This window comes from Sorex fumeus, unplaced genomic scaffold (genome assembly GCF_029834395.1).
Source record: "Sorex fumeus unplaced genomic scaffold, SorFum_2.1 ptg000036l, whole genome shotgun sequence".
Lineage (NCBI taxonomy): Eukaryota > Metazoa > Chordata > Mammalia > Eulipotyphla > Soricidae > Sorex > Sorex fumeus.
The window spans coordinates 17,089,925-17,110,318 of record NW_026606093.1 but is presented as its reverse complement, the minus strand read 5'-3'; the positions used below and the strand labels follow the sequence as shown (position 1 = coordinate 17,110,318).

At 38.9% G+C, this 20,394-nt stretch overlaps 1 protein-coding gene across 1 annotated transcript in view; it reads right to left on the bottom strand.

The window, feature by feature from the left end:
* Positions 1 to 20,394, bottom strand: part of DNAH9 (dynein axonemal heavy chain 9) — a 577,218-nt gene that overhangs the window by 179,971 nt on the left and 376,853 nt on the right. Inside the window, exons 46-48 of the mRNA XM_056117744.1 lie at positions 8,144 to 8,286; positions 7,590 to 7,751; positions 6,831 to 7,064 (exon numbers count right to left, since the gene is read on the bottom strand). Of these exons, the coding sequence (XP_055973719.1) occupies positions 6,831 to 7,064; positions 7,590 to 7,751; positions 8,144 to 8,286 (539 nt within the window). The remainder of the gene's footprint in view (positions 1 to 6,830; positions 7,065 to 7,589; positions 7,752 to 8,143; positions 8,287 to 20,394) is intronic.

Sequence of the window (20,394 nt, the reverse complement as noted above, 5' to 3'; positions counted from 1 at the left end):
ATATAATTCAAGCAATTATATTATTATGACGTATCTTACCCCTTTTATACCAAAGAGACAATTGTGGATAAAGGATTTAAGGCAGAATTAGGAATGCCATATAGAATACTCCCAAGAAAAAGCATTTTTATATTATTAATATTCATGGAATATATACCACACACAATATTATCATCACCTATCCATCTACACATAGAGCTTGGAGGTAATTTTAATAATTTGATTTAAAAAAATCTGTTTATCTGTCACTTAACTATTTATCACTTATTTATACATTAGTACTATATCTACTGTGTGCCAATGAAGGAGTAATGTCCTATGCTCTTGAGGGCTGATTACAATATGATCTATTAATAGCATTATATATATATATATACATATATATGCTATCATGGGCTGGAGTGATAGCACAGCAGGTAGGGCGTTTGCCTTGCACGCAGCCAACCTGGTCAACCCGAGTTCGATTCCTCCACCCCTCTCTCGGAGAGCCCAACAAGCTATCGAGAGTGTCTCGCCCGCACGGCAAAGCCTGGCAAGCTACTCGTGACTTATTCGAAATGCCAAACACAGTAACAACAAAGTCTCACAATGGAGCCATTACTGGACCCGCTTGAGCAAGTGCTATCATACGATATATAGCAACAATTATATAAGAAAAAAATTCAATACTGGGACCATAGGATGGGACGTATAATGATTCAAAGCTTGGGAAGCAATTCTGAGTGGGGCAAAGGGAGAAGGGAGAGTAGCATATTTTGCAGGATATATGTAATGATAGAGATGCAAACTAACTGTGGAGTTTGGAGGGAAATACAAATATTACTGGACTCCAAGCTACATTTTTTGAAAAACAGAAGATAATTTATTTATTTAATAATAATGATAATATTTTCAATTTAACAAAAATGCATTGCCTGTTAATGCACAGAAGATGCATTGATATATATGTGAGTAAATAACATAGTATTGACCAGTTATGGGAAATAATGACAATACCACCACAGTTAAACAATGGAGTTAAGACAAAATACAGGGCAATGACTGAGGTGCCTATCTTGCCTGAGACCCAACCCCAGTTCAACCCCAGCACCATATAAAGTTCCCCAAGCACCATCAAATATCATCACTCAACAAAAAAGTCAAGAATCAGTCCTGAGCACAACGAGGTTTGTCCCCCAAACCCCTTATCCCCACAAAAGAATGAATCAATGTTACTTATTCATAAATGATTTTGAGATAAAAGTATAGGAGTAAAGAAGTTTTGTAAGTGACCAGCAATATGCTGTTTATGTTCTTTCCCCATCCACATACATTGTCAATATTGGGGGCGATGTGCAAAATGTGAAATTCTTATTGAAATGCTCATTTCCTGAACAAAGACCACTCTAAGCAAAACATCTAGAATAGTATGTAAAAAATGTGTAAACAGTATACAAATAAAAATGTCAACTAATAGTCTACAGTATAAAAACAAATTGAACTTTTATCTGGCTTATGAAGACAGAATCACAGGTGCCAGAACTTAGGTCCAAGCTACAATTTCATAAAAGAAAAAAGAGTGTGGAATAATATACAAGAATACAATTAAGAAGGTCCTAGAAAGGTCAGAAAATCTGAACTCTAATGTTTTTATCATGATGAAAGAAAAGGTAACGGTAAAGGCCCTCCCATTGATCATCGATTTGCTCAAGCGGGCCCAGCAACGTCTCCACTGGAGACTTTGTTGTTACTGTGTCTGGCATATTGAATACATCACGGGGAGCTTGCCAGGCTCTGCCGTGCGGGCGAGATACTCTCAGTAGCTTGCCGGGCTCTCCGAGAGGGGCGGAGGAATCGAACTTGGGTCGGCCATGTTGGCTGCGTGCAAGGCAAATGCCCTACCGCTGTGCTATCTTATTAAGATTTATTATTTGAGTAAAGATCACTCTAAAAACAAAAGATATTGGTCCGGACCAATACCAGCTAGATTGATAACCATTAGCCAGATGTGGTCAATGACCACTAAAATGTGACTTGTTTTTCTTAAGATGTTCCATTAGTAGGACCATTAGATAGGCTCTTGTAGGGAAACAATTTCTTTAATAGTTTTTAATTCTTGGTTACATGTGAAATGGGATTTTGGATATGTTGGGTTGAATAAAATATATGATAATATTTAAATATGTAAAATTAAAATCATGATCACGATCATCCTGTTGTTCGTCGATTGCCTCAAGCAGGCACCAGTAACGTCTCCTTCATCTTAGCCCTGAGATTTTAAAAAGTGCCATATTCAAGGCTCTTTCTGGATTAGGAGAATGAGACCCATTATTGTTACTGGTTTTTGGCATATTGGGTACACCATGGGACGTTTGCCAGACTCTGCCGTGTGGGCAGTTTACATTTGGTAGCCTGCCAGGTTGTCCAAGGTAAGAATGAGATAATAAGATGTCAAGCAACTGTGAATCCCGGCATTACTATCACATCTGGAATATCCAGGGTTGCAACATTTGCTTTCCGTGCTAACATCATGCAGAGTCGGGGGAGGTGGCATGGCACTTCACAGACAGGCCAACCCCGACAGTACGTGAGAACACAAAACGTAACCACGACAGGACACTACGAACAGAAGAACGTCCTTGAACTACTTCAGACAATGCTTCACTGCGGCCTTCACGCCTCTCCCCACTCACTGATGGGTACTGGGGCAAATCAACTGCTCTCTAAGTGTCTAAAAGCTATTTCAAAAGCACCTTCCTCCTCATTCAGGGAGGCAAGTTTCTTCCCAAATACAACTGTAAGTTTTCAGATCAAGCTGAAAAAACGCATTAAGACTCAATCATAGTGGGGGACCAGAGATAACAAGGCCTGTCAGGTGTTCGCCTCACACGTGGCTGACCCAGACTCGATCCCAAGTAACCCATAAGGTATGCCCAAGCTCACCAGGAGTGATCCCCAAGCACAGCAGGGTGTGGGATCAAGACAAACAAAAACCAAAGGGGAGGAAAAAAAAAACCTCAACTACAGACATCAATTTCCATCTCATTTACATCTGAGGGCCAAAGAGCAGGGCTCTCTGGTAACAAATATTATAAATTAGAGTGTAAATTTATAGGTAAAAAAATAAAACAATTTCCAATGAAGAGTCACACAAGGTTTCTGGTTTCCTGCTGAGACTGCTGAGCTGCAGGGTCACCCCTATGCAGGCCTGTCCTGTAGGGGGGAATTCCTGTGTAACCATCAAGGCCAATTACAGGGGTAGGGGGCACACAACACAATCACCCCTTCACACCCAGCCTCAAATCAAAAACTTTCTTTCAAATATGCAAACTCCAAGGACAGCAACCACCACCACCAACAACCCCCTGTCCGCCGCCACCCGATCACATTCCCACCGATGTCCCCAATGGTCCCCCCAGCCCCCAGCCCTGTATTTACAGTGGCTCTTCCTGACAAAGAAACCTTTGACCTAGGGCTCAACTTGGGTCCTTCCAAATGGCCCAGGCTGGAAGGACTGTGCTGTGTTTGTTTAAAGAGAGGTGCAGAGACTTGCTCAAAGTGGAATCACACCCCAAGAAATCAGCTTTCCAGCCCCAAGATCTTTCTGTTACATACAACGGCACTTCTCTTGCCCAAGTATGAAAGAGAGCCTTCTAGAAACTATCTGGCCGGATTCCAGGGGAGCCTGGCCCTGGCTGGATGTCTTGGTCGGGTCAAGGGGTGGCTGCAGCAAGGCCACAATGCAATTATTAAAATGAAATATAATAGTCATATTTTTTCAAATGCAGTCATTAGAAATTTTAAATTCACACATATGCTTTGAGGGATACTGCTATTGGGTAATGCCATTCTAAAATGCTCTCAGTATATTTAGGGAGACAAACTACAAATATTTAATGAGTGCTCACTCTGTTCAAGGGCTATTTTAGGCAGTTGGGATACATCATCACACAAAACAGGCATGGATCCCAGTTCCTTATAGCACCATATCCAACAGATGAAAATAGACAGCAAAACAAATAACAATAACATATAAGCAATACATCTAATATGTAGAAGAGTTAATTGTTATGGGGAAAAGATCAAGTAGAGCAGAAACAGAGGGCCAGGAGCTATGTGGAATTGCAGTGCAAACTGGAACCACCAAGATAGCATTCATTTAAGGGTGACATGCAAATAAACAGTTAAAATTTGTAAGGGAATTAGCCAGGATGATATTAGAAGGCAGGATATTTCAGGTAGACAGAACAATTAATGTAAAGACCTGGCACTTCTGAGGAAATAGAATAGAAGTGGACGAATAGAGAGGAGTGTTAAAGCAATACAGGAGTTAAGAGTTAAGGTCTGAGAGTTAAAAGGGCAGGATTGAAGATGCACCATGGAAGCAATTGTATTGAAGAAATAATATATTTGTGTACACATATGTTTAAATATATGTACATATATTTTATTTTTGAATAGCAAAAAACAATGTAATCTGAATCACCTTTAAAATTTATCTCTCTGGTTACTCAGTTGACGATAGACCATTATTAGTTAGTTTAGAAGGGGAAAAATGGAAGTTTAAACTAGATAGAAGGGAATTGTGATAATCCAGGTAAAGTTATAAATAAGTGATTACATTAAAAAAATTAAAGAGTAAAACATGGCAAGATTCTGGAAATTGAAATTAGAGTCAACAGTGCCTTTCTGAGTTTGGATATGGAATATGAAAAAAAGACACAGGAGTAAATCACACCAAAGGCTGACATGAGAGTTGTTGTAGGTCAATCAGGCCTAGAATAGGGGAGACAATTAGTTTAATTATTTGAAATAATCTACATAACGGGACTGGAGTGATAGCACAGCAGGTAGGGTGTTTGCCTTGCACAAGGCTGACCTGGAAGACCCGAGTTTCATTCCTCCGCCTTTGACTCCTCCGCCTCTCTCGGAGAGCCTGGCAAGCTACCGAGACTATCTTGCCCACACAGCAAAGCCTGGCAAGCTACCCGTGACATATTCGATATGCCAAACACAGTAACAACAAGTCTCACAATGTTACTGGGCCTGCTCGAGCAAATCGATGAACTATGGGAGGACAATGACAGTGACAGTGAATCTAAATAAGGAGTATCTCAATTTAGATCTTGAAACTGGAGTATTCAGAAAGAGAGATACCTAGAAATTAGACATCTTTCATTCTAAACTGTGGGAATTGAGAGAGTGGAAAGAATCTGCAGTAACTTTCCAGTTTTTAGCCTGAGTAGAACATTCTGATTCTAGGGCATGGAGTGATTCTCCAGTAGCTTCTTAGAAGACTGGGCTGAATTATATCACCAGGTACAATGATGGTATAACCAGGATTCAATGTGTTAAGTAGAAATCACCCTGACCAGGCACACAGCAATTTTATGTTTCCTTCACTGTATACACAAAGACGCAGAATCTGTACAAAGTAATACTTCGGCTGCTGCATGGTGAGAGTATTATTAATGAGTAATGTTAATGTAATATTCTCACATAAATATGTTTGCGAATTCCCATGTGAAAAGTGGGTAGGAAGTAGAACAAGGGTTATTTTATGCAGAATATCTGAGACACACAAGGTTGGTGGAGATGCAAGAGGGAGAAATGAGAGATGTTTTAGAAATATGATGGCACTGCATCCTGGGATTTTATTTTATGCTATTTCTAAAAATTCAGAGACTTGAATAATCATAAATTATTCAGAGAGAGGATGTGATATTTCTACAACAGAAACATTTCCAGAACCTGTATCCGTGTATCCCAATCTCCCCCGATCTATAGCTCCAAGTAGGGCTTTTGAAGCGACACAAAGAGAAAGAGACTGATGCCAAAATTGCCACATAACCATTTGTTAGAATCATTGAGTTTGAACATATTTTACCATGTCTTAAGATTTCCCAAACAAAAGAAGGCAGTATAAACTGCAAGAACTTGTTACTTCACACTATATGACAGAAATCCTTTAGAAGTATTCCATGTATGAATCAGGAAGCTAAAGTGGAGAGAAAGGATGTCAGAAGGACGTTCACTAGAGTGAACTCAAAGGTAAAATTCTTTGTAAATGAGTGAAAGTCTTAGATTTATGCAGGAATATATTATGTCCAGGAATTAAACTAATTTGTGCAAAAGTATAAGGTTTTAGCACCCAAATGAAAAGTCTGTTGTTTAACAGAGCACATACAGATAAAGGCTATCAACAGAAAAGCAACATTTGGAAAAGCTGAGACAGGCAGAAAATATGTTAGACTTGTCCCCAATTATCAAAAGTAGAGTGTACATTGACTGAGATTAACTAGTTTCATTTGGAAGATTAAGTAGAAAAAAAGACAAGAGACAGAGGCCTTATTCTGATGCTAAGTACTAAGAAATATGTAGGAAAATACATGAATTGAGACAGTTTAAAAAAATAAACTGACTGCCAATGGCTCCTTGACAAATAATACAGTAAGAGAAAGTTAAAAAAAGAAAATCACTATAAGCAAGCAACCATTTCATGCAACCACTCATCTCTTGGTTTTGAAAATGAAAAAGAAATGGTTGAAGAGAAAAGGAAAGTAAAGAAAAGCTTAGAGAGCAGATGTAAAGATTATCAGGGGAAGATAGAGGAAATTCTTGGGTTTCCAGATTTCATGAGAGAGAGAGCAGATAAGATTGGAAACTGATAAAGAGAACTCTTGAGAAAGTTGTTTTACTTTTGACACTTTCTAGTTGTACTCTAACTTCTGGAAACCTATACAGTTATAGTCCCAGAACCTGACTGCACCTCTCCAGTTCTCAGGAAGGAGCTACTCCCACTCCTAGATCAGCTCTGAACAGGATTCAATAGAAGGCACCTTGGTACTTGCCTGGGCAGAAGTGCTGTAGAGTTTCAGCAGCCCATTCTCAAGACGCTCCATTTTAGATTTGAGCTCTTTTCCATTTCTCTGCAGCAAGTTCTGGTAGAGTCTGATGAATTCCAGGAATGACTTGGGAGTTGTGTAATTGTAGCGCTGCTCATTGTTCAGATAAGACAGGGATGTTTGATTGACACTCGTGTGGACAAAAGCCATGAACTGGCTGATTGACTGTTTGACTGTGGGCTAAAATCAAAGAACAGAAAATAAAAAGATAAAAGATACAAAGACATAAAAGCTATATCCCAAGGTTGGGGGTAAAGGTCTGTTTTAAACTTTCCTCCAATGCATAGAAAGCTATGCTCTTTTGTTTTTTGGCTTTTTTTTTTTGCCCATATCTAGTAGTGCTCAGGGCTCACTCCTGGTTCTGCACTCAGGGATCTCACCTGGCAGACTTAAGGACCTGTATGGGCTGCCAGAAACTAATGAGGGTAGAAAAATGCAAGGCAAGTGTCCTGCAGGCTGTCCTATCTCACAGGTTCCTGTGTTCTCTCTTTCTAAGTCAGTATTTTAAGCAAAAAATTGTGGACATGGAATTTCTTTTTTTTTTTAAATTTTTTTTATTAGTGAATCACGGTGAGGTACAGCTATAGACTTGCGAACTTCCCTGCTTGCATTTCAGTCATACAATTATCGAGTACCCACCGCTCCACCAATGCCCATTTTCCAGCACCTGCTGTGTATAGGGTCTTGAGAAATCTTTTGCCTTACCTCAATATTTTCTGCCTTTTGCAAAAAGCGGAAGCTGACAGACTCCAATGCCTGCTGAGGCCATTCATGGAACCAGTCAATGGCTGTGCAGTTCACAATGGCTGGAAACTTCCTGCTCCGAACCCTTAACTTATTTCCCACGGGGGAGAAACAGAGAGTCACCTGGCAAGTTAAAAGGGTGTGAAACACCAAGATGTATGAGAGGAGTATTCATAGAGACAGTTTTAGCCTTAGGTTCTTTATTTCCCAGAAAGTTGGAAAGCACATCCAAAAGAGATTAAAAATACCCACTAAATAGCTAGGAAGGCTATCTAGGCAAAAAACAAAGAATTCTGGAACGGCAAGAGGCAAGAAGGCTGAGATTAACTAGTTTCATTTGGAAACTTTCACTTGCTATGAAGCAGGTGCGGAGGGCATTCTTGCAAAGGTGCTCAGACTGCGAAGGCGCTGTGCCCTTACTACCGCTCCTACTATCATGAGGCCAGCTGTGTTCTCAGCAGAGACTCTCAGAATCATCTCTGGTCCTCCTGCTGTATTAGTAAATCCTCTAATACCTTCAGTTGTCTCCGGACACGATCTATAAAGAACTTCCAGCAGTTCTCTCTGCTATCAACCAGACCTTGACTCTTGACTTCATTGCTCAGATTGCTTATGATGGTTTCAACTTCATCATCAGAATAGAGATCTGGGATCTCTCCTGGGAAGAAAGAGGACACAGTTGGCATCTTGAGTGTTTTTTATTCTGTGCAGTATAATTGGACATGAGTGATTATTTTATAGAGGCAAAAGATACATTTTTTAGGCTATACTCCAACACTCTTGATGAAACTGGAAGACACCTTGTATGTGCCAAATCCAGCTCAGAAGAATAACCCTTTAAAGAATGAAATCAGTTACATGGGTCTCTCTTTTATATAGGTTTGCAGCTAGTAATATGAGTGTTTTTTTTTAAAAAAAAAAACAGCATTTTAAAGAGTCTTTTAAAAAACTGTGTAAAAATTTTATTTACCTACTAATATTAGCATAAATTTTGTTCATGAGCAGCTTAATATTATCAGAAAAAATAAAGCAGGTAAAATATCTATGAGACCATAGGTTAAAAAAACTGTGAGAAACAGATATGTTCATTTAAAAGAATGAGATTTCAATTTCTATTAGAGAGAGAGAGAGAACAGGGATAATTCCTTAGAATTTAAGATATGAGGATACTTAAATCAATGGAAATAATAAATAACTCAATAAATGGTATTAGAGAAATTGAAATCTGGAAAAAATGTTAAAATATGTAATATACCATAAAATTATAAAGAAATCAATATTTAACAATAAAAATGACAATGATAGGAAAAGCAAGGCAAATAATTTTATAATATTTACATGTGGAGTGACTTAACACATTTCAAAATTTGAATTCTCCAAAATATATTTTGATGCATGCAAATTGATAAATTTGACTATATAAAAGATTTTAAAAGTTATGGGGTAAAAGCACTATCAGTAAACAATATTAATAAAATCCAAAGAACTAATTAAGAAAATATGTTTTCATATTTAGAGATAGTCTTGGGCTTAAGAGAGAGATGCTGGACTAGAGCTATAGTACAGTGGGTAGGGCGTTTGCCTTGCATACAGTTGACACATGTTTGATCCCCAACATCCCATATGGTCCTCCAGCACCGCAAGGAGTAATTCCTGAGTGAAGAGCAGGAGTAACCCCTGGGCATTAATAGGTGTGACCCAAAAAGCAAAAAAAAAAAAAAAAAGGGCAGAGATGCTGCTTTTCATATGATCAACCCTGGTTTAATACCAAGCACCTCCCATGTACCTATCCTCTCACCCACGCATTGTCAAAAGCGATTCTTGAGCAAAGAGCCAAAAGTAATTCCTGAGCATCACCATGCATGGCACCCCAAACAGAACAAATCAACAAATCAACTCCCAAATAAATAAATGTAAATAAATGAACTCTTCCTCGTACCATGTACAAAACTTAATTCAAAAATCAAATGAAGGCAGATGTAAGACCTGAAGTTACAAAAATTATAGAAGAAAAAAGACAAAATATTCCGTGGTATTACTACACTGATGCCTCCAGGATATGACTCTCTTGGCAAGGAAAAGAAAAGCAGTATTATATCTAAATAAAAATATTTTGCACACCGAAAAAAAACAAATCAATGGAATAAAAAGATACCTGGCCTCTTCCTTTTTGTCCCCCAAGCTGAGCTGGTCTCTTCTCCCCCCCCAGGTCAGTTTATCCTCCGCTTCTCAAACCCGGGACTTGGATTTCATCCTGCAAGCCCCACCAGGCGTCCTCTCGGACATTGGTAAACAAAGCAGCTCTGAGCTTCTCTGCTTCTTACTTTTCATCCCCCAAGATGAGCTGGTCTTCTCTCCCACCCAGTATTTACTAACCCCACACCCACACCAGGTACCCGTGGGGGTGTAGCTGCTTTGGAAGGGGGTGTGGCTTCTGCGAAGTGGGCGTGGCCTAACTCTTGGCAGGCCAACTCTCACGTGGTTGCAGGTAGTTTACTCACACCAAGAAATCTAGTCCCTTCACCTACATACCAGCATGAAGAAATAACGCAAATCCCCACCATAAGGAGAGGACAATGAAGAGTCCAGAAACCTCAGTAGGTGCTATTCACCTAAGGGACCTCTCTGACAAAGAATTCAGATATGAAGTCATGAAGATGTTCAATCAACTCAATGAAACAGTCAGACAGATATCCAGTAAATTGAAAGAGGACATGAAAGAAACAATGGATCGCATAATTGAGAAAATACAGAAAGAAATGAGAGCAGAAATCGGAAAGCTACGCACAGAAATGTCACAAATCAAAGATTTCAGAGATGAAATAAAAAACTCAGTCTGTGCCCTCAAAAATAGAATGACCACAGCTGAGGAAAGAATCAGTGAGCTGGAAGATCAGCTGCATCAAGCCAACAGGCAACAACAAACAGTGGCAAGGGACCTCAAAATAACTCTACAGAGAATCAGAGTCCTAGGAGGCAATTCCAAGAGAAACAACATTAGAATCATTGGACTACCAGACGCTCAGGGAAACAATCCCAATGAAAAAGCCATGGTTAAACAAATCATCGCTGAAAAATTCCCAGAGCTCCACAATGTAACCATTCATATTCAAGGAGCCCGAATGGTGCCAGCTAAAAGAGATCCTAACAAAAACACTCCAAGATACATCATACTTAGAATGATTGATGCTGCAGATAGAGATACAATACTGCAAGCATCAAGGTCAAAGAAGGAAATCACATAAAAGGAGCACCCCTTAGATTCACAGCAGATCTATCAGAGGAAACCCTCCAAACCCGAAGGCAGTGGCGAGATATACTGAAAAAACTCACTGAAATGAATGCTTCACCAAGGATACTCTATCTGGCTAAACTCCGGCAAAATGGATACAGAGACAGAACCCAACATTCTGCTGCCTACAAGAAACTCACCTCAACACTCAGAGCAAACACAGTCTCAAAGTCAAAGGATGAAAACAATCCTGCAAGCAAACAGCTCCTTCAAAAAAGCGGGGGTGGCCATACTAGTATCCGAAAACATTAATTTCATGTTGAAAAAGATTAGAAGGGACAGCGAAGGCTATTTTCTCTTCATCAAGGGATACATACAACAGGAAGAAATCACACTCTTAAATGTATACGCACCTAATGAGGGAACAGCTCAATATTTAAAACAACTGCTAACAGATTTTAAGGAGGTCATTGCTAGCAACACAATAGTAGTTGGAGACTTCAACATCGCCTTATCACCTCTGGATAGACCTACAAGAACAAAATTCAGTAAGGAATCATTGGCTTTGAAAGAAGAAATAGAAGAGAAAGGGCTTATAGACCTATACAGGACTTTATACCCCCAAAAGAAAGAATACACATGCTTCTCCAGTGCGCATGGAACATTTTCCAAAATAGACCATGTGCTAGGCCACAAAACATACCTCAACAGAACCAGGAAGATAGAAATAGTATCAACCGTCTTTTCAGACCACAATGCACTGAGGATAGATGTGAATCACGCACAGACACGGAGAACCAAATCAAACACCTGGAAATTAAACAATTGAGTGCTGAACAACGAGTGGGTCAGGAAGGAAGTCAAGGACGAAATCAAAAGATACCTGGAAACAAATGAGAATGAAGACACGAGCTACCAGAACCTATGGGATGCAGCGGAAGCCGTATTAAGGGGAAAATTTATAGCTCTGCAAGCATATCTTAGAAGAAAGGATGCATGTAAACAACTTGACCTCACAGCTCAAGACCTTAGAAAAGGATCAACAGAAAGAGCCAAAATCAGGCAGAAGGAAAGAGATCATAAAACTTAGAGCAGAAATCAATGACATGGAAACCAAAGAAACAATCCGAAAGATCAATGAAACCAAGAGCTGGTTCTTCGAGAAAATAAACAAGATAGGTAAATCACTAGCAACACTCAAAAAGAAACAGAGAGAGAGAACCCTAATAAACCGAATCATAAATGAGAAGGGGGATATCACAACAGAAACCAAAGAAATCCAAAAGACCATCAGAGACTACTTTGAAAGTCTGTATGCCAGGAAACAAGAGAAACTAGAAGAAATGGATAAATTCCTAGACTTCTGTAATCTCCCAAAGCTGAATCAAGAAGATCTAGAGTATCTGAATAGACCTTTTAACATCAAGGAAATTGAAACTGTAATCAAAAGTCTTCCCCAAAACAAAAGCCCAGGTCCAGATGGATTCACTAGCGAATTTTTCCAAACATTTAAAGAGGACCTACTGCCAGTCCTTCTCAAGCTTTTCCAGAAAACTGAAAAATGGAACCTCTCCCAAACAGTTTCTATGAAGCCCATAACTCTCTAATACCAAAAGGAAACAAAGACACCACAAAAAAGAAAACTACAGGCCGATATCCCTGATGAATGAACACGGATGCGAAGATTCTCAACAAAATACTAGCAAATAGAATTCAAATACTCATCAAAAAGATCATACACCATGAACAAGTAAGATTCATCTTGGGGATACAAGGATGGTTTAACAGTAGGAAATCAATCAACATAATCCATCATATCAACAAAAGAAAAGATAAAAATCATATGATCCTATCAATAGATGCAGAGAAAGCATTTGACGAGATCCAGGACCCATTTATGATGAAAACTTTCGCCACAATGGGGATAGAAGGGACTTTCCTCAATATAGTTAAAGCCATCTACCACAAGCCTACAGCAAGCATCATCCTCAATGGGGAAAAACTGAGAGTCTTCCCTCTAAGATTAGGGACAAGACAAGGATGTCCACTCCACTGCTGTTCGATATAGCACTGCAAGTACTTGCAATACTGGTTAGGCAAGAAAAAGATATTCAGGGAATTCAGGTAAGAAAGGAAAAAATCAAGCTCTCACTATTTGCAGACGATATGATACTATAATTAGAGAACCCTACCAAGAAGCTCATAGAAACAATAGACTTGTATAGTAAAGTTGCAGGCTATAAAAATCAATACCCAAAACTCCATGGCTTTCCTATACTCACATAGTGAGAGAGAAATAAGTGACATGAAAAAAAATCACGATTACAATTGTGCCCCAGAAAATCAAGTACCTAGGAATCAGCTTACTAAGGAAGTAAAGGACCTAAACAAAGAAAACCACAAAACGCAACATCAGGAAATAAAAAAGGACATGAGAAAATGAAAATATAGCCCCTGCTCATGCATCGGGAGAATTAACATTGTCAAAATGGTAATACTTCCCAAAGCATTGTACAAATTCAATGCGATCCTATAATGATACCCATGACATTCTTAAAAGAAATGGAGCAAATACTCCTGAAATTTATATGGAACAATAAGCCCCCATGAATAGCTAAAGCAATTCTTGGGAAAAAGAAAATAGGAGGAATCAAACTCCCTAACTTCAAGTCTACTACAAACCAGTAATAATTAAAACAGCATGGTACTGGAACAAAGGCAGAGCTATAAACCAATGGAACAGGGTTGAATGTACTGACATCTCCCTCCAAGCATATGACCATCTAATCTTTGATAAAGGGGCAAGAAAAGTGAAGTGGAGCAGGGAAAGCCTCTTTAACAAATTGTGCTGGCAAAACTGGATGGCTACATGCAAAAAAGTGGACTCAGATCTCTGCTTAACGCCATGTACAAGAGTAAGATCAAAGTGGTTTAAAGACCTCAACATCAGACCGGAATGCATAAGGTACATTGAAGAAAAAGTTGGCAAAACCTTCCATGACATTGAAGCTAATGGTATCTTCAAAGATGTCACGCCACTGGCCAAGCAAGTGAAAACAGAGATAGACAAATGGGACTATCTTAAACTAAGAATCTTCTGCACCTCCAAAGAAACAGTAACCAAAATACAAAGACAGTCTACAGAATGGGAAAGGATATTCACCCAATACCCATCTGACAAGGGGTTGATATCAAGGATATACAAAGTACTGGTTGAACTCCACAAGAAAACATCCACTCCATCAAAAAATGGGGTGATGAAGTGAATAGAAACTTTCTCAAAAAAGAAATCCGAATGGCTCAAAGGCGCATGAGAAAATGCTCCACATCATTAATCATCAGGGAGATGCAGATCAAAACAATAATGAGATATCATTTCACACATCCACAAGAACAAAAGCAACCAGTGCTGGCGAGGATGTGGCGAGACTGGCCCACATCCACAAGAACAAAAGCAACCAGTGCTGGCGAGGATGTGGCGAGAAAGGGACCGTCCTTCACTGCTGGTGGGAATGCTGACTGGTTCAGCCCTTTTGGAAAACGGTATGGATTCTCAAAAAACTAGAAATTGAGCTCCCATTTGACCTGGCAATACCACTCCTGGGAATATATCCCAGAGAGGTAAAAATGTATAGTCGAAGTGACATCTGCACTTGTTTGTTCATAGCACTCTTTACAATTGCCAGAACCTGCAAAACACCTGAGTGCCCGAGAACAGATGACTGATTAAAGAAACCTTGGTACATTTACACAATGGAGTACTATATAGCTGTTAGAAAAGACGAAGTCATGAAATTTACATACAAATGGTACTACATGGAAAGTATCATGTTAAGTGAAATGACTCAGAAAGAAAGGGATAGACATAGAAAGATTACATTCATCCGGGGAACATAAAGTAACAAAATAGGAGACTAACAGCTAAGAATGTCCGAGATTAGTACCAGGAATTTTGCTCCATGGCTTGGAGGCCAGTAACATATACTAGGGGCAAAGGGAGCTCAGATAGAGAAGGGAGCACCAAATAAAGGGTGTTGAGAGGATCCTCTCAGGATGGGAGAAGCATGCTGAAAGTAGACTATAGACTACACATGATTGCCACCCATTGCCTCTTTTGCAAACACAACACCCAAAAGGAGAGAGAGAACAAAAGGGAATGCCCTGACACAGAGGCAGGGTGAGATGGGGGGGATGGGGGTGGGAGCGATACTGGGATCCGTGGTGGTGGGAAATGGGCACTGGTGGAGGGATGGGTATTTTATCATTGTATAATTGAAACCCAAGCACAAAACTTTGTAAGTCTACATCTGTACGTCATAAAGTCTCACTAATAAAAATTTAAAAAAAATTAAAAAAATAAAAAGATACCTTCATGAATAGAAGGAAATATTTGCGGATTATAGCTCCTACAAGTGGCTAATATGCACAAGTATAAAGAGTTCCTAAGAAACAACAATAAGACAAATAATCCCACTACAATGAAATTGGGCAGAAGAGCTGAATAGACAGTTCTCCATGGAAGATTTGCAAATGGAAAAATATTAGGTAAAGGTAAAGGTAAAGGCCCTCCCGTTGATCGTCGATTTGCTCGAGCGGGCCCAGTAACGTCTCCATTGGAGACTTTGTTGTTACTGTGTCTGGCATATCGAATACTCTCGGTAGCTTGCCGGGCTCTCCGAGAGGGGCAGAGGAATCGAACTCGGGTCGGCCATGTTGGCTGCGTGCAAGGCAGACGCCCTACCCGCTGTTATTTCAACATTATAGTTACATAATCTTTATAATTAGTTCAATATTAATAATCAGAAAATACAGTTAAAAACCATCACGTCATACCTCTTAGTGTAGTTTTTTTTTATGAAAATGAGATAATACTGATGAGGCTTGTTCACTGTTGGTTGGAATGTAAACTGGTACAGACACTATTAAAAATTTTTTTGGATTCCTCAAGAAATAAAAATCAAAACTATTGTATTATTCATCTAATTCTTCTGATTAAATATAAAAGAGAATAATTTTAGTTTTTCTAAACAAGGATTGTAGCCTCATATTCATGGAAACATTAGTCATTGTAGTCAGGGATTGTGACATTCAGGGACTCATAATAGAATTTATCACTTCTAGCCTTCCCTGATGTCTCTGGGGTGGAAGAAGCAGACTGGGAGAAAGTGACCATCTCTCTCCTCTTTGCCTCTCTAAGGCAACTGTGTGGGTCCACTGATGTCAATAGTTTGACAGCACTGACCCAGCCTGGTTTCGTAAAAATTTTATACTACACATGATCACTTAAAAGGTCAAAACTGAAAGCAAATTATCATAAAAATGTTGATTCACTTTCTTCCCTTAATTTGATGATCACAATCACAACCATCCTGTTGCTTGTCGATTGCCTCGAGCAGGCACCAGTAACGTGTTCTTCGTCCTAGCCCTGAGGTTTCAAAAAGTGCCATATTCGAGGCTCTTTCAGGGTTAGGAGAATGAGACCCAACATTGTTACTGGTATTTGGCATATTGGGTATGCCACGGGGAGTTTGCCAGACTCTGCCGTGTGGGTAGGTTATATTCGGTAGCCTGCCAGGTTGTCCAAAGTAAGACTACTTTGAATGGAACATTGACTAAAATCTAGTTGTGAACAACTTTGTTACTGTGTATCTCACAGTGATCCAATTAAAAATAAATAAAATGTGCCTTGAAACATCAAACAGATCCTCCACTAAATTGCCTAATATAACAAACCCCAAAGCTTTTTTAAGAGGCAAGAGAGGGTGGGGAGAAGAGAGAGAGAGAGAGAGAGAGAGAGAGAGAGAGAGAGAGAGAGAGAGAGAGAGAGAAAGTGCCTGCCATAAATAGGCTGGGGGTAGGGGTGGGAGATGATGGGAAGGAACACTGGGGGCAATCTTGATTAAATTTGACAATCTTGATTAAATTTGTATTTGTTAGGATATTTCAGTCTGTGCATAAAATTTTCTGTTCCACAATTTTAAGATGAAATAACCCATTTCAACCTCATCTAATTAAACAGAAGTCAGAAAAAACCGGGAGGCAGATGAAACGTGCAGCCTCTGTTGAGTTAAAGGAATTCATGGGTCAGGGTGGGTAGGAACCAGAAACATCAGTGGTATTGTCAAGAACTGTTTCATTTAGCATTGAGCTTACGGGACCTTTGGTGTTTTGTGTTCCTTCCTCCTTTGTTTGATACTTTATTTCCTTATCTATTAATATTTAGGACTCTCCAGCTAGAACTTGTATCCCAATCTTAGGACATCTATAACGACAGAGTCTGTCTTGTTCTTATTTGAAAAACGGAGCATTTCATTCTTTCAACATTTTTTTTTACTTTTTTACATCCAAGGTGCTAGAATTTAGAGGCAATCTACTATAGTCTACAGGCTAATTCTGGCCTACTGCTATTTTCATATGGAATAATAAGAATTTTAAACATAATTTTAATGCAAAAAAATCTTAGACATAATTTTAATGGTTGAAAAATAAATTCAGTAATATTTAATGATGTAAAACATTTAAAGTTTACAATTTTAATCTGTCAAGAAAGTATTACTGGCTACAGCTATACTAAATAATTTAGGTTAATTTCACACTGCAATGACAGAGTAGTGGTGACAGAAGCTATATGGTCTGCAAAGTTAAAAATAATTACTTCCTGTGGGATATATCCTCCTAAGTAAAACCTCCAAGGTTAGATTATTCCCTGGATAAAATAGTTTAGGTCTTATAAACAAAAGCTTTGAAAATATGCACCAGGAAAGAATAGGATAGATAATAGGACAAGAAAAAAATGCCTCCAGGAAAAAATAGTATAAACAGTTTAGGGTCTTTGGATGCCTGCTAGTTGGCTAGTGAAATACACCAGCCTCTACTTTTCATGTACCTATTGTATGATGATGTACTTACTAATAGTCCTTAATATCTCTGTCAGCTCACTGTTGAGATCCCGCCTGGGAGAATGAGATTGTATTAAATAAAAGGTCTTCCTGAAGTTTGGATACTTTATAAGTTTGGATAATTCAAGTGTGTTTGTCTGTCTCCTTATGTATTTGTCTCATTCTCTGTGACAGACTCCCTGGGAATAGAGATGAAAAATGCCAATCGGATTGACTTCGGACAACTCTCTGACAGTAAAAATACAATTATCTTGGTTTATATGACACCCTGAGTACTAAAATGTTGCAAGCACCAGATAGTGAGATGCTACATCCCAAATGTATAGTATGGAGATCATTGGCATGTGAATCCTTGTCCTCCCGTTGTATATCGATTTGCTCGAGTGGGCCTAGTAATGTCTCTATTGTGACACTTGTTACTGTGTTTGGCATATCAAATATGCCACGGGTAGCTTGCCAGGCTTTGCTGTGTGGGCGAGATACTCTCGGTAGCTTGCCGTGCTCTCCGAGAGGGGCGGAGGAATCGAACTCGGGTCGGCTATGTTGACTGCGTGCAAGGCAAACGCCCCACCCGCTGTGCTATCGCTCCAGGCCAGGCTGGAATACTGGATCTAATCCTAAAGATGAGGTGATCTTTGCAAAATGTAGGAAGCAAAATCTGGTGTAGAGATGAAGGGGCACATGATTTATGGAAGAAGAACTTTTGGCTATAAACCATTCCAGCAGGCTTAGTAGAAACTATGTGCTACTCAACTTTGAGCACAATTTATAGATAATAAATTAGCAAATGGTTAATCAATATGTAAATAATTAAAAATGGTCTAGTCTGAGTCAGGAGAGATAAATATTAAGATTGGAACAATTTTGCAGTGATACGTAAGAAATAAGTTTTTGAAAAAGCAAAAGAGAAATGCCAACAAGGTATCATAAAATAAAATGAAGGATTGACTTGATTTTATGAGGAACATAAATGATGAAGGGACATTTCTTCTGGAATGTCCCTTCAGTAGATAAGTAAGGCATCTAAATTTCTGAAAAGCCAGAGGCATATGTGAGATACCAGGAAGCAAGGGAATGATTCTGTTTTTGCCCTCTAGATTAGGATGGGGACTTGCTGGTCATGACTTGGTTTAGGGGTTAAGAGAAAACAAATTTTGTAAGAATTTCTTAAATACTCAAATTTGTTTCCTTCATTCTTTTTTTTTTAACATGATCTCTATAGCTTTTTATTATCCTTTTTAAAAATAATTGAATTACTGTGAGATAAACAGTTATTAAGTTTTTCAGAATCGAGTTTCAGTCATACAAGGTTCGAACACATCCCTCTCCCAGTGTACATTTTCCACTACCAGTGTCCCCAGATTCCCTCCCTTTCCACTGCCCCTCCCTGCCCCACCTGCATCTCTATGGTAGGCACTTTTCTTCTTCCTCTTGGGCATTATGGTTTGAAATAAAGATGCTAAGAGGTTATCATGTTGGTTCCTTTACCTATTTTTAGCACTCAGTTCTTGTCCAGGGTGATCATTTCTATTTTTAATAACTATACATTGTTCAGAGTTATAACAGGACAATTTCAACATAGCAGTAAGTAAAAACTTTAGTTCAACTAGGGCCTACAATTTATGCATCATTTCACCAGCACCGATTTGGCCCTTCTAAAGTTCTTGGGAGCCAAGGGAAATGACTCAAAGGAATGCTTCGGTCATTCCTGATCTGGCGAACTACCCTATTTCCTCTGTATTTTTTTTGTTGATTAAATTAGTAACTTAATTCAGTTAAAAGTTTTTCCGCACTATTTCACTTGTCCGTCTGTAATATACAACCTGGCTAAACAGTGGGTTTTGAAATATTTGGTTGGTAACCAAAGTTCAGATTAATATGATAAATTACTCTCATGGTTTGATTTTGAAAATGGTGTTAGAAAACCAAAGGCTGAAGCAGTCAGTTAAAGAAGTATAAAAAGAAATGATAGCTTATGGCATGAGATCAATAGGTAATTGAAGAAAATTATTTTTGAGTCAAGTTAAAACAGTGGAATTTTCTCACTGTTCATCTGTGTCTACCCTAACAGGATTAGATAGGGAGAGGTGAATGATTTAACGGCCATGTAACCTATAACATCATTTTATCATCTCTATTGTGTTAACTACAAAAGTATAGTGATTACACAGCTCTATAAAAGTGAAAAATTAAGGTGGTGGGAAGATTCTGAAGAATACCAGCAATTCTGCCCTTACTGGTAGAAACTTCCTGATGGGAAATTAGATCTAACACTGTAGTGGCTAAGGGGGAAAAGGAAAAATGATTAGGAGGTAAAAGTAAATATTTTATTGTATTTTAACTTTAACATGTGTGTATATATATATATAATATATATATATATATAAATGTTAGTTTTACATAAAAGTTTTTTGTGAGGGGTGTGTCATACCCAGTGGGGCTCTGCGATTACTTCTGGTTCTGTGCTAAGGGATCACTTCTGGAATTGCTCTGGGGACCATATGGATACCAGTTGAGTGTAAAACAAGAGCCTTGGTTGCTGTTCTATTGCTCTGGCCCTTATACACGGAAGTCTAGAAATGAAAAATGTGAGCTTGAAATTTCATAACTTTGGAGTAGGTGTATTATGTTAAGG